Raw genomic sequence first — 15,590 nt, 5'->3', positions numbered from 1 at the left:
ACATTTCCAAGCGGAAAGAAATGAATGGCATTTCTTAGCGGAAGCTACGCAGAGGGATCTTGTAACTATGGCCCCATTTCTTCTATTCACTTGGCAAACACTGATGGAGTACACCATGTGCCCAGTTCCGGGCCAGAAAACACTCATAAATTTCAACTCCAGTTCCCACGACTGCCCAGGTGAACAGGTAAGGGAAAATATTTAGAGATGTTTAAGATTACTTGGAAGGTTGTGAATACTTACTTTAGAGTGTAACAAGGAAGTTACAAGTTAGCAAGGTCTGAGTCGAATAGAAGGCTTCCCTCCCACGCACGCCGGAACTTCAGCCAAACTGGCTAGTGTGTTATCTCCTGGGCTCCTTACTCTTCTAAGCCTCTACTCCCTGACCTTTCCTTTCCTTCTACCTGGAATGTCACCCCCACCTTCCTCCCACTCCCACCCACCTCTTCTTGACCCATCAAAACCATATATACTCTGCACGCCTTACCTCTTCCCTCCTCAGAACTCCCACGATACTTAAGGTCTTATTAGACACATTATAATGACTTGGGAACACAGCTTCCCTACTAAAGCCTGAAACTCTAGAACACAACCATCTCTCTTACATATCTTTGTATCCCTCAAAATGCAAGTTGTGTCATATAACCCATTTTGATTTAGAGCCTGAGTGGATGAAGTGGATAGTTAATTTAATTAACAAAACACTGAGAGATGTGGATGGCTTATCTCAAGGTAATTCAAGTGCAGAGGTCAAAATAATTCACCCAAACACTTACCCTGTATTCCTTCCAGAGGATCCTCAGGGAGGGAGAGACCCGCTTTTTAAAGTGCCAGACACAGCGCTAAGCCTTGTAGATAATTTCTGGGAGCCAGCATGGGCTGGGGAGAAGCGCTGGGGCTCTGGAGCCACGCAGACCAAGGCCTCCAGCCCAGCTCTTCCACTTACTGGTTGTATGACCCCAGGGAACTTAATTTACCAATTTAAGCTTTAGTTGCCTCATCTGCAAACTGGAGCCTCCCCACCCTTTTTCTTCTTCTACCTAATTAGGTTATGAGAATGACATGTGTGGATGTACATTACCTAGTAGAGTGGCACAGAGAAGGAACTAATGTGAGCCCCTCTTTCTCTCCTCGCCCCCCCCCCTTATGTGACGGGGTATTTTTAATTTGCCAACTATATTTGAAGATAACAATACATTCTGAAAATGATGGGTTTTAACCGCTGCCCGGAGTCCGTATGGGAACCAGTCGCCCACTCTGCCCCTAGGTTTATCCTCTGGGCTTCCGTTTGCTGTGACCAAGGGCAGGAAGAGCCTTACCAGGGACCTTCAGTTGTGCTTCATCACCACCTCCGGTCTGCCCTCGGTGACTATGGGGCCTCAGTTCATCACTCAGAAGGATGCAGTCTGTATGTTCCATACCCTAAAGAACTGCTGAAAGTTGGTGATGAGACTCAGGCTGGCTTTACTTTTTTTTTTCTCCTTTATAAAATTACTGTGATCACTGAACTGAATAACCAAACTTCTTCCATGGCTAAATGATCACATGGCTTGGTTTGGGTGCTCTGGAACACGAGAAGGCGGGGCACGGTGGTGTGACTTAGCTCTGCTGTGGAACTTGCAGCAGCAGTCTTCATCCCCTGCTCCTAACGAGTTGTGATGTTCTCAGCTGTGTCCTCAGCCTGTGGGAAACCGTGAAGATGGCCAAAGATGACTCCACTGTTCGTTGCTTCCAGGGCCTGCTGATTTTTGAAAATGTGATTATTGGTGTAAGTAATGAGTATTTTCCAGGAAATTCTGCTCTTCCTGTAACTATGATTTTAGATCAATCGAAAGTGAGAGTTTAAAGGGAAATAATGATATAATGACTGGTTCCCTACATCTTTTCTTCCTTTTAAGAAGTGTGTTAGTAAAACATGCTAACTAGAAGTTAACTATATAAATAATCCTATATAACTATGTAATATATCAAAAGACCATGTGGGAAAAAAAAGAGAGATTTCCCTCCCAACTTTACAACACAAGAATCTAAAAGCAACCACGCTAACCACAGTCAGTGTCCAAGCACTCTCAACACACACGCTTTGGTGTGTCTTTCCTACCCATCCTTGGTTTGATTTCCACAGCCTCCACTGTTAAGGTTGTTGGGGACAGATGTTTGCATCTTCCTGTGCTGGTCACACGGGGCGGGGGGGGGGTGGCAGTACTGGGATGTAAGAGTAACTCAGAGGCCAGGCTGCGTGGGCGCAGTGTGGTGAGAGCACTTAGGAGCCAGGATCACTGGCTCTGGGCCCAGCCCTGACTATGACTCTGCGTGACTCCGGACAGGTCATTGCCTTTCAGGGCCAAGATCCTTCATCTATGAAATCCAGGGGGCAGGAAAGATAACCACCAAGGTTCCTCCCAGCTCTAATGTTCCATGGCTCTCTGGCACAGAGAACATGACCAGGACCAGTTTAAATATTACAATCCAGGAATATGGACAGTGGGCAGTGGGAATGGGAGTGAGAGATTATCTTCGTACAAGAAGTCATTGTTTGAGCGGTTCATGCCCCAGGGGTTTTATAGATGGTCTGAAATTGTCTGGGTCTCCTGACAAAGAGCGAGAAGATAGAGCGAAACGTGGAAGGAGGCATGAAACCAATAAGTAGGATGGAAGGAGCTGTTTGACTTCCTGGCAATGAGGAGTTTAAGTCAGTTGCTTAAAGCCTATGCAGGGGACAGAGTTAGTCTCTCTTAGCACCACGCCTCTACTCCTCTACCCCTTTCCCAGTGCCGCTCTCATGGCCGCCAGCCTGACAGAATCCCCTCTGCCCCCAGATGTGCGGCATCGCCCTGACTGCAGAGTGCATCTTCTTTGTGTCCGACCAACACAGCCTCTACCCGCTGCTTGAAGCCACTGACAATGATGACATCTATGGGGCAGCCTGGATTGGCATGTTTGTCGGCATCTGCTTCTTCTGCCTGTCTGTCCTGGGCATTGCAGGCATCATGAAGTCCAACAGGAAACTTCTTCTGGTGGTAAGACCTTAAAACTCTCTACATTTCTCTCCTGGACCAATTTAGATGGATTGTTTCTTCTTCCCTGAGCACAGTGCTTTGGTTTTCAGTGGGGTAGGAGGGAGCACAGAGTGCCAGGTGAGGAGGGAGTAGAGGGGAAGACCCTCCCTGCAGTGAAGATTATCCAAGTGGGGTCAAAGATGCTCTCCTCTATGGGAAGTCCAGAAGAGTCCAGCACAAGAGAAGCTGAAGGGGAGACACCTGGAGGTCACCTGTTGAGTATTTTCCAGATCTTCGCTTCTCTGACTAGTGTCTGCATGGGCCCAACAGATACAGCCAGGAGCTACACAGGCCAAAGGAGAGACAGTGAGAACTCGATAATTAGACTTTTTCTCTTGAGAGTAAGTAGTTTAAAATATTGTTTTAATAGTAATCAAGTGTTGATATATTAGGATATAAATCACAAAATATGCACGAATTTTTAAGAGAAAGCATGAGCTTTTGTAGGCATTTTTGAGCTCAAGGCTGATGATGTTGTGGGATGGCCTACACTTCCCATTTCACGCATTCACTCTGCTTTTCAGGGACCCTAGAAACCCATGCTGGGTGACATGTAGAGAACAGCTGCAGCTCCCACCTTCCTGTGGAGGCTCTAACTCTGTGCACCCATAGGGAGGCTTCTGCCCCAAACCTCAGACAATAGGTTGTGCCCTGCCTTTGCAGATGGGAGCAAATTTGCAGCCAGCCGGGCTAAGAACCCTCGGTGTTGGGTCTAAACTTCTACTCCCTTCCCCCATGCTCAGGACAGCAGTTTCTCGCCCTGTGATGGGGCCCCATCCTCACTCCCTACCTGAAATAACTCTCCTAGCCAAAGGCTGCAGGACCTCAGTTCCACCTTCATGGAACGAGTCCAGCAAGCTAAGGTGCTTGTTGGTTGGAACGAGTCCAGCAAGCTAAGGTGCTTGTTGGTTGGCTTTTCCTGTGAACTAACATCATCCTGGTACCTAGGGAATGTAGAATGTTTACATTCTCTGGGTCTTTAGTGTGAGTTAGTTCCAGGGCAAAAGAACCCACTTTTTCAGGGTGGGGTTAAGGAATGCAGGGAAAGGTAAAGAAGGGGCAGGTGTCCTTAGAGACGAGCTTCAGCTGCATCCCAGCCTCACTCTGGGCCAGTCACGTGTGTCTCGCACAGCCGGGAACATCCTTCACCACGCCTGGCAAAGAGATGGAGCAGCGCGCCCTCCACGCGGCTGGAGGAGAGAACATCTGCACCCTGTGCCTCCTTTCTGGAGCATCTCTAAGGGGCTTCTGAGCCTCTTTAAAGGGAACCAGCAAAGCTCTCAACAAAGAGCAATGCAGCCGCTAATACAGAGGGAGGCAATGTTATGAGGCCTCTGAAGGGGTTCCTCCTGTTAACTGAGAGAGAGAGAGTTAACAGTAGCCAAAGCCTTTTTCTGGGCGGAATGGTTAGGGCAGCAGAGGGTGCCGCTCTGAGAACCGCCCCTGCCCAGGGAGGGAGAACCGTTTGCCCTGCGCTCCTCCGCTAACACCGTCACAGCGCCCCTTCTGCAGAAGAACCCAAGCGCCATAAGCGTATGTGGAAGGCTGAGGACAGCAAAGACAGGACTCTTGCAAATAGTCCCCATCCCAGCTTCGGAGACCATTTGTCCTTCAGATATTTGCCAGCCATAAACGGGGGCAGCGCGTTGTGGAGCCATCACATGTGCATGCGCACTCTACCACACACACACAGCAACAAAACACACAAGGCGCTGTTTCCCTCAACTGACCTGATGCAACTGGAGTGGGAGTGAGTGAGGGAAGATGCCGGTGAAGAGCTGTGTACCTGGAGGCTGCCTGCTCCTCTCTCATAAGACTGGACGTTGCCAAGAGGGAAGACGGATATTAAACGCAGCCCTATTCATCGTTGACCTCGGTAATCCTCAATTCTCAGTAAACCGTAAAGAAAATGTCTCCCAATGAGAGGGGAGTTCTGAGTCTCTACATAGTGTGTGATACGCTGATTCTCTTGCCAGCCATTGGACGAACACACACGCGCATACACACACACACACCAGTTCATTCTCTTGTATGTTTTTCCCAGTTAAAATGGAAATGCAGGGTACTGAACTGAGAAAGCTTTGTATTCAATAGTTGTTTGTTCTCTGGGGAAAGGAGAAGAGTTGATCTGATTAGCACCTAGCACCAAGTCTGGCTCTAAGCAGCTGATCAACGAGGGTTTGTTGAATAATTATGTAAATGGTCAGATAATTATATTTAGGTGAATGTGCTGCAGAAAACATAACAGTTATTTGTAAAAACAAAACAAAACAAAAAACTCCCTTTGGAGGTAGATGTAATTCTTGTATTCCATTTGTTTCCCTTCCAGTATTTCATTCTGATGTTTATTGTATATGGCTTTGAAGTGGCATCTTGTATCACAGCAGCAACACAACGAGACTTCGTGAGTACAACCTCAAAAGACAGAGCAGAAATGACCATATGAATCATCATTACCATCATAACACTACAATAACTGACACATATTAAGCCCTTACCCTATACCAGGCATTGTAATATGCACATTAATAATAAATATATAATTTTTCTCCTCATAGTAACCCTATGAACTAGGTATTCATTTTATAAATAAAAATAAAATGAGACTTAAAAAATAAAGTAACTTGTCCAAGGTTACTCAGCTGGTAAGTGAAAGTGGGATCCTGAATCCAGGCCGTGTGATTCCCGGGGCCCAAGCTTGCACCGCCGTGCTCTTCACTACTCTGTCACAGTCACTGGCCTTCCACTGGGATGAGCAGTAATCCACCACATCTGAGACATCCTCCCATCCAGCACCCTGCTTTCTCTCCTTTTTTCCATTCCCTGGCCTAGGCCACCCCACAATGCCTGTCTACCCTTATCTCATTGGAATTTCTTTGGAGATGGGGGTCTTCTCCCTACAAGGGGGACTTCCGCCACCCAGAGCAGCCCTACTCCCACCCCCAGCCCTACTCAGTGACTCTGAGCTCAGTTTTACTCCAGGAGACAATGTTCAGGGACCCCAGCAACATGCCGAGCAAATCACTTCGCCTCCTTGAGGATTACTGTGCTAACTCTTCCTCTTGTGTTGCCTCCTCCCATAATAGTTCACACCCAACCTCTTCCTGAAGCAGATGCTGGAGAGGTACCAAAACAACAGTCCTCCAAACAATGACGACCAGTGGAAAAACAAAGGAGTCACCAAGACCTGGGACAGGCTCATGCTCCAGGTAATGCCTGCAGTCCTGGGGAGATGCCATTTGGTACCTAAACCAGTATCCAAGGGCATATGGACGGTTAGGAATGAAGTTAAAGTGTGGGGACCACTGCCTCCAAGGGGGCTTCCTTCACAAAGTGACTTGACATAGACAAGTTCCTCTATTCCTCTCATTTACTGGCAGGGACTAGGGGGTGTACACATGACTCAGTGGGACCCCTAGATCTATATTTTATTTTAAGCCATGATGTTGATTAGCTTCCATTTATAGGAGTAATGACATTGGTAAGAAATTTAGATTAATCACACACTCTGCCTCTTAGAACTCAAGCATCACTTACATTAAAAAAATGTTGCCTCCGGGCTTCCCTGGTGGCGCAGTGGTTGAGAGTCCGCCTGCCGACGCAGGGGACGCGGGTTTGTGCCCCGGTCCGGGAAGATCCCACATGCCGCGGAGCAGCTGGGCCCGTGAGCCATGGCCGCTGAGCCTGCGCGTCCGGAGCCTGTGCTCCGCAACGGGAGAGGCCACAGCAGTGAGAGGCCCGCGTACCACACACACACACACACACACACACACACACACACACACACACACACACACACACACACACACACACACACACACACACACAAGTTGCCTCCACCCCACAATGAACTCAAGTGGCAACTATTGTCTGCTTTGCTTGTTTAGTACCTTTTCACACCTGTGGGCTACTCCTGTTAGGGACCAGAGGCTATGATTTGATTTGATCACCTGTTTTCCTCTAACTGGCAATCATAAACTTATATCCACATTTACCTCAAATACCATCAAAAGTACAAGTCTTTCAGAATGCCCACTCTCACCCCTACGCTGCTGTATGTGAATTCTCATCCCTGCATAAGCCCTCGTGTGACAAAACTCTCCCATGGCTCCCCCCCGACCCCCTCCCCACCCAACCACCTATGTTTCCCAGTCCATCATCAGCAAACCCCCTTATAGCCTCCACCCCTTCTTTGAACTCTCTCTTTACCCTCTATCTTCTAAAATTTCCTTCATTTAGTCTAATATTCCTGTTCTATAGTTTTTTTAGCCCATTAGGACCTCCAATCTATTGGCCACTTTTTCACTTCCTATCACTCTTCTAAGTCAAGTTTTTTTTTTCCCACTATGTTAGCAAAGAACTAAGCTTTTCAAATGAAAATGTGAATGCTCACACATTTGAAAATCCACTTACCAACTTTATAAAGCCCAGTCTGAAATAAGTCTGTTTCAAACTTAACCATTTCCCCCCAAAATGCTCAGGTCAAATTACAGAATGATTATTTTCTTTGGTGAGATATTTTCCATAATCCAGTGGCAAAACAGGACATGCTTTTAAGATAGTCGCTTTATCACCAAGTTTGCTGAATATATTTATCTTAAAAGTTGAGAGATGCAGTAGTATTTATTTCTTCCCTTGAAACATTTTAGCAGAATTTATAAACTGGAAGGAAAGTGATGTGAATTGTGTTTTATCCCCTCTCCTCAATTCTATCTAGAGTAATATGAGCTACGTGTTAAGTGATCTTCCTTTCCTATGTAGAGGCAGAACCATGTGCCACTAGGTTTTGGTTATTTTTTCCAGTTTATTTTCCCCCATTATAAAAATAATACATAATTGCTCCAGAAAATGTTAAAAATACAGAAAAGTAAAACAAGAAGAATTACTCACGATTTCTTCACCACAAAAATTTTAATTTTCTGATTCTCAATTTGCTCATATGTAACATGAGAATAATTATAACTCTCTCACATTATTGTAGCAAGATATTCGTACTAATAATGATTAACATTTTTTAAGGGTTTACTATGGGCCAGGCATTGTGCTAAACGTGTTAAATGTATTGACTAATTTATTCCTCACACAGCTCTGTGAGGTAGGTACTATATTTGTCCCAATTCAGTTAAGGAAAATGAGACTTAGAAAGTTTAACTTGTCAAAGGCTACAGAGCTCATTAATGGCTAGTAAGGTAATAAATGTAAAAGTATTTTGCAAACTCTACAATGTAATACCTTAAAAACACCTTCAGCTCTCATTAGGGGATTTTTAGTAAATGTAAGATACAGTATAATTTCCATATCTTCTTTCTCCATAAAGTCTCAGTTGCCACCTTGGTGGCTCTAGCAAGGATTATGGAAGAGAATTTTGTTTCTCTCATGTGCTGACAGGACAATTGCTGTGGTGTAAATGGACCATCAGACTGGCAGAAATACACCTCTGCCTTCCGGACTGAGAATAACGATGCCGACTACCCCTGGCCTCGTCAGTGCTGTGTTATGAACAACCTTAAAGAACCTCTCAACCTGGAGGCCTGCAAACTAGGGGTACCTGGATACTATCACAATCAGGTGAGTCCTTGCTTCTCCCAAGACCTGCCAGGAGGTTTTTCTGCTGTTTATGAAGAGAATACTGGTTAACTGTAGGTAATAGTCTCTCACTAAGGAATTCTGCATCCTTTTTCCTAAACCTCATGTTAACTATTTCCTTCTCTGTTAGTAAAATGTAAGTGCTAATCTAGGGCTGATCTGGGAAAATTTACATTGTAATATATGAACAGAACGCGAAAATTGCAATAGCAGAATCCAATCTTGTTTAAATGAACACGATTTGTATAATGTATAGAATTAGTATTTTGAAAAGTATTTATATCAAAGATTTGCTCTATTTTTGCAAAATGTAAATTGAAAGGGATGATATACAAAAGGAATGTTTTGCCAGTTCCAAAACAAAGGCAATTGCTGAGGGTAGATGCAGTAATGGTACACCCACTCGCCTCATTCAGTGGTAATGTAGGATCGTCTTAATAAAATAATTAGATTGGTGATTTGGGTAGAAGCTAATTCACATACAAGTGGTTTTTGAAAAAGTGTTTCCAGCCTGATGAGAACGATATGATGATCATGAAAACAAACATCAATTGAGTACTTACCAAATGCCAGACACTGCTCCAAGTACAATACAGATATTAATTCATTTAAGGCTCCGTGGGTAGTGTCACTCTGATCCTTATTTTACAGAAGAGGAACTGAGATACAGAGATGCTAATAATTGCCTTGCCCAAGGTCATGCAGCTGGTAAATGGAAGAGTCAGGATTCAAATGCTAGCAGCCTGGCTCCAGAGCCCAGACTCTAAACCAAGAAAGAACTTGGTAATAATCCCAAAAAGCCCTGAAGAGAATCCTCATACACTTGACGTCAGCCTCTGAGATGCTTCCACTGCTGTGCATTACCACTTTGAGGAAAGCTAGTTGTGTGCCAGTACATTAAATAATTGAGAAATGCCAGACTCTTTGGTCTTGCAGGAAATAATACAAAATGCATTTTCGGAATGAACGACATGGCACTGCTGGTCATCGTGCCCCCCCTGGAAGGGTGCCTGGACTAGGATGGGTTGCATTAATCTGGAAAATGACATGGGAGTGATAGAGATTATTTTGCAGAGTTGTTCAGAGCAACCCTCATGTTGCCTTTTAGCAACATTGTTTTGGTATCATTTTAATTAGTTATATTCAGACTGCTAAAAAAATTAAATTTATTGCCTATAATCACAATATGCAATATAATGATCACTCTGAGGAATAATAAACTGCTTTTAACATTTCAGCTTTGGAACTAGTCCATGCAGACGCATCTTGATTGGATTGTAATTCCATACAAACTGTATCGTATCTTTGAGAGACCAAAAAGGATGTTTGCCATCAGATGATTGGTTTATTTCACAGCCACACTATTTTCCCTCACACATAGAACATTCTAGTAATAAGGGACACTTTTGTCACACCCTCCCTAACAGTCCTTGGACTCACCATGTCCTCTACCCACTAGCTATACCACAACTACAAAGTCATGTCACTGAGCAGTACTCCCACACCAAATTCCTGCATCTTGAAATTCCTCTCTGTCCCTGACTCCCTGTGCTCCTACTTTCTCAATCTCACTCATTCTTCACCCCTGACATAATCTCTTATCTACTCATCCTTCCTGCTTCTCCCTACCCTGGTCTCCCAGATTCCCACATGCCACCACTCTCTCCGAGTTACAGGTCCTGCTAGTTCTCCTATAACAATCCTTTTCCACAAAGCAAAGTACGCCACCTCAGTACCTCATATACTTTACTTCTATTATTGCAGTTGATACCTTGAAATATAATTATTTGTTTGCAAGCCTATTTTTTCTATGAGTCTCCTTGAGGACCATGCATCCTTCAATTCTGTATCTTCAGTACTTAGCATAATGCCTGGCACAGAGAAGGCATCAATAAATGTTTGGTGGGTGGGCAAATGAAGAGGTGAATGACCCTTTTTCACATCCAAATTGTAGCTTTGCGAGATCTGCAATGCACAAAGAAAGGCTAACAAAACTAGCAAGTGTAGTAATAATAGAAACCCACCAAATGTCACATAGCATGTCAGACGCAAATATATATGTTCTTACGTCATGGTTCATCTGCCCCCAAAATGCTGTGTGCAAATTCTAATCACTACACCTCAAGAGCATTATGATAGAACTAAAGAAGATCAAGGTAGGCGCCACTACAATGAGAAAAAAGCATCATGAAAGGCACTAAATGAGAAGAGGTGAAAAACTGGGGCTTTTGTTTGTGAACTTCATGAGGGCAACACCCATTTCTGCCTTGTCACAGCTGAATGCCCAGCCCAGTGCTGGCACCTGGCATAAGTGGGTTTTTATACATATTATTGGACAAAGGACCACTTCCCAGGATTGTCAGGGGGATCAAATGAGTGATGGATATAGGAGTGTTTGTGAACCATCAAGTGTGTCACAAATAATATCCTTGTAATTATTACTTCTTATCACATTCCATTCATCCTAATCAGGGGCCTGCTTTGTGCCAGACACTTGTTCTAAGTTCTAGAGATTCCACAATGAACAAGATAAAATCCCTGCCCTCGTAGAGCTTGCACTGTAGTATGGGAGACAGACCACAAACAAGTTACCAAACCAATACACAGTAAATTCCAGGTAGTAATAAGTGCCATGAGCAGAAATAAAGCAGGATATAGAAAATGATGGGGGGAAAGGTATTTTTCTCTATGGTTGTCAGGAAAGGCTTTATTAAGATGATATTTGCACAGGGTTCTGAATTAAGTGAGGAAAGGAGACCCTCACTTAAAAAAGATTGAAGAAGAGAGTTCTGTAAAAAGGAAGCAGCAAGTGCAAAGGCCCTGAGGTGGAGGCCCTTAGCTTTTTGGAGGAACATCCGTATGGCAAGGCTGGAACAAGTGAAGGAAGAGTAGGAGGCAAGCATGCATCTAGATTTTGTAGGGCCTGAAGCTTATCAGATTTGTGGGGAGGGGTTCTCCTCAGGAAAAACAGTTTGAACTACACATGCAAAACTAGGTACAGGACTTTGAAATGGTCTTGCGAGGAAGCAGCCCTGAGCCCAAGCTCATTAGCTTTGCAGTGAAACAACCTCCTCTGGTGGCGGCTGGGGTCACAGAGAGAGGCAGGGCCGTATCATACAGCACCTCATAGCCATTGTGAAGACTTAGAATTTCATATTAGGGGTGGTGGGAAACTTTCAGAGGGTCTTGAGAAGGAAGGTGAAGTGATCTGACATGTTTTACGAGGATCCCTCTGGCACTGTACAAAGACTAGTAGGGCACCGTGGGTGGACTCGGGCCTCAGGGAAACCAGCCAGGAGGTGATTGTAGGAATCCTGAAGTGAGGCCGTGGTGGACCAAGGTGGTAGCAGGAAGTAATAAGTGTTTGGATTTGAGATATATTTTAAACCCAAAAGTGATTGCTTAAGAGAAAAACAGTTAAGGATAATTCCAAGATTTTTCATTTGAGCATCTAGGTGAGTGGGGGAGTCAGGTAGATGGAGAGGTGTAAATGGGGGAGAAATCAAGGTGTATATAGCAAAGGCAGGACATGCAAGTGGATGAACCAGGGACTGGGGCAGGGTTAGAAAGGATAGAACTTCAAGTGGCTACCTGGAGACCCTGGGCGGGGCCTAAACTTCAAGGTCAGCCTTTCTAAGACATTTCTCTCTGGATCTCAGTGTTCATAAAACCAGCCTAGTCATGGCATCTCCTAGGCATTCCTGTGATTCCAAGGGCTTTAGTGGAGGTCGCTCAGATGGCAGGTCTAGACCCATACGTGTGTATCACTCCAGTACTTTGCATAGAGACTAGAACAGAATGTGCTACATATAAAACTTACCAGATTATGGCATGCATGAATGAATGACTCGATGAATAAAGAATGATTCACTCTCTCGCACGCACCCCGTGGCTCTTCTACAATACTATAAAGATATGTTGAAATATGATGTCAAATGAGAATTTACGAAGCATGGTATAGGAGTTCCTTTAATGACTAAAAAATAAAGCCTCTAATTTTCACTAACTGGAAGAACTTTTATTGGAAAACAAATCAAAAAGTGACCCTGCCCTGAAACAAATCACCAATAAAATCTTTGGGGAGAGGAAAGAACTCAAATTTTATTAAGAATACTTTACATTGCCACATATTCAATATGAGAAAAATGTTACGCTAAAATAGCAGCACCTCGGTTAGATTGAATGAAAAAACAAATATGATATAGAATAGTTCTTCATAAGGATTATTCCTATAGATTATTCCTATTTCTTCAGTACAGCACAACAACCTAGTTGTCCACAGGAATGTAGAAATAGCCTGGTTATGTTAAACTGGATGTTGGAGTGACATTGATTCAAATCAGCTTCCCACCCATCTCTTACATCTCTTTTCTGGTCCCTTTCATGTGGATATGGAATCGCCCACTCCTCTAGGGCTGCTATGAACTGATCTCTGGACCAATGAACCGACACGCCTGGGGGGTTGCGTGGTTTGGATTTGCCATTCTCTGTTGGACTGTGAGTATTTCCCATCACATGTTTCATTTCTGGGAGGATAGTGATAAGGAGAGACCTTGAGATTGCCCCTGGTTAACCCAAGCACGCTAGACTGACTAGAAAAAAAAGCTTAGACCTGAAGGCTAGTCAGGAAGCTGCTGGCACCAGGGCAAGGACAGTGGATTCCCTCGGGAGGTAGGGCGTGAACTTCCCCTACCAACCAGATCCTTCTCTGGCTGACTGGGATGCACTTGTGTGCTCCTCCATCTCTCCAGATCTCATAAATTCATTTCAAGTAGCTATCAAAGACTGTCATCTCTCTAGATGCCTCCTCTAACCTGTCTCCCTCCTTCCAAAGAGCTGCCTTCACCAGTCTCACCTTGTTCTTCTGACCACTTTATGTGATGCACATGCAGCAAGAGGGTAGAATGGTAGGTCTCAGCCCTGAATGCACATTTAAACCTCATGGGGGAGCTTGGGGGACAAAAGCATACCTGAACCCCAACCTCTGAGATTCAGATTTCAGTTGATCTAGGTGCAGGACCCAGGTCTTTTTTTTTTTTTTTTAATTTTCCAGGTGATTCTAACTTGTTGTCAGGATTAAGAGCCATTGCATTCAGGAAGCAGTCCCAAACTTTTGGTTTCAGAACTCTTTTACACTCTCTCAAATATTACTGAGGACTCCCAAAAGCTTTTGCCTATGAAGGGCCTGTATCTATTGATATTTACCCTGTTGGAAATTAACACAGAAATTTTTAAAAACACGTGTTAATTCATATAAAATAACAATAACAAACTAATTACATTACTATTAACAATATATTTCTGTGGGAAAAAAGTGACTATTTTCCCAAACAAAAAGATATGAGAAAAGGGGCAGTATTTTTTTTTTTTTTACATTTTTGAAAATCTCTTCAATGTCTGGTTTTAATAGAAGACAGCTGGCTTCTCATATTTCATCTTCATATAATCTGTTATAATATGTTGCTTACGTTGAAGGATTTGAAAGAAATCCATTCTACACGTAGTTGAGAAAACAAAAGTGTTTTGGTAGCCTTATCTAAAAATAATTGTGAATATTTTCCTTTGGTACTACACAAAACTTGCTAAGTAGTAGTTTCTTAAAGGTTAGTTGCAATATGAAATCTGAAACTTCATCAAAGAACTTTTAGGACTCTGTTACATTAAAATACATTACATTGGTTTGTCTTGCAGTTTGCATAAATATTTACCCATTCGTGATTCTAGAACATCATGCATTGGTCATTTGGGAAAATATTGGTTCACTGTGTGACAGGATGGACTCAGAGTCACCTCTGCCCCTGTGATGATGCTTAAGGCAAGATCATTCTTAAAAATCCAGTGTCACCTGAGCCTGAACGAACCTCATATCATTTTTCTGCAAGTACCAGATGTTTCTAAAACAATTCCTTATTTATTTTTCTTTTCCTTTGTATTCTAGTTTTGGGTTCTCCTGGGTACCATGTTCTACTGGAGCAGAATTGAATATTAAGAATAAGTGTAACCACCATACCACTCCCCACAGTGACTCTGGATTTGGTGCTGGAACTCCTAATATTCCACCTCTGTGCTCCCCGGGAAATTATGCACTCTTCCTCAAATTGCCAAGTCAGTTGGTGTGGAGTTTCTTTAGGTTCTTTAGGCTCTCAGACTCCTGAAATTCTTACCACTAATGATTTCACCCTGATCTAGGATTCTGCAACATTGTTATAGACCGTAGGAAAGGGAGAGTTTAGGATAGTAGATAATAACTATTGCCATCTCTGTTTATTTTTAATTTGGGGGCACAAGACATTCACAGGAGCCTGTCTTATCACAGCAAGCCAAGTCTGTATTTGGACAGCAAATCTGCCTGTATTTCTCTCTGCTTTCTAAAAGAAACCTTCAAAGGCTTTCATTCATCTCAGTATTGTCCGCGTGAGAGAACTAAGGAAAAGACTGCTGAAATGTATCTTTTGCCTTTGTTCTACGGTGGCTCCCATCTACAGAGACTCAAGTGATTCTCTTAAAGCCACCTTGGGATCCTCTTATTCTCCAGGACAATGCCCGATCTTGAGCTAACAATGGTTGAAGTTTCCTCTCAGACATCGCAGAGTGATAGGTGTTAGTAACCTCAATTCTCCCGCTAATTAAAAGTATGTGGACTCTGGGGGACAAAGGAGGGACCTGTTATATATTTACCAATCTCATCCCATCCGAAAGCCCCTTTCAAATAAGGGAGAAGCAAGCCCGCTGTTAGATAGGTGATTTATGGTGATTTTTTTTTACTGTCAAAATATTTCTCTTCTGATCTATGTTTCCTTTTGCAATCCTGAAGGAAGTTCTTATAACAACATTTGTCTAGTCTTATAAATAAAGAAGGCTTTTAAATATGTTCACTTTCTTTTCTTTTTACCAGTGTCATAATTGGTCATATATGAGGCTAGCAAAATGGGTCTTCCAACAGAA

General features: G+C 43.5%; 1 protein-coding gene across 1 annotated transcript; it reads left to right on the top strand.

Moving 5' to 3' along the window:
* Positions 1 to 1,681: 1,681 nt before the first annotated feature.
* Positions 1,682 to 15,392, top strand: UPK1B (uroplakin 1B). Its single transcript, XM_079922646.1, has 7 exons — positions 1,682 to 1,768; positions 2,820 to 3,020; positions 5,389 to 5,463; positions 6,146 to 6,268; positions 8,448 to 8,627; positions 13,059 to 13,142; positions 14,584 to 15,392. The coding sequence occupies exons 1-7, from the start codon at positions 1,700 to 1,702 to the stop codon at positions 14,632 to 14,634; spliced, it is 783 nt and encodes a 260-aa protein (XP_079778772.1). The 5' UTR covers positions 1,682 to 1,699; the 3' UTR covers positions 14,635 to 15,392.
* Positions 15,393 to 15,590: the final 198 nt, after the last annotated feature.

The sequence above is a fragment of the Stenella coeruleoalba genome (genome assembly GCF_951394435.1).
Source record: "Stenella coeruleoalba genome assembly, chromosome: 5".
NCBI lineage: Eukaryota > Metazoa > Chordata > Mammalia > Artiodactyla > Delphinidae > Stenella > Stenella coeruleoalba.
This window is presented reverse-complemented; position numbering and strand designations above follow the sequence as displayed.

Coding starts and splice junctions, on each gene's coding strand:
- UPK1B (XM_079922646.1), top strand. CDS start 1,700: ATGGCCAAAGATGACTCCACTGTTCGTTGCTTCCAGGGCCTGCTGATT. Junction 1,769..2,819: donor TTGAAAATGTGATTATTGGT/GTAAGTAATGAG, acceptor CTCTGCCCCCAG/ATGTGCGGCATCGCCCTGAC. Junction 8,628..13,058: donor CTGGATACTATCACAATCAG/GTGAGTCCTTGC, acceptor CCACTCCTCTAG/GGCTGCTATGAACTGATCTC.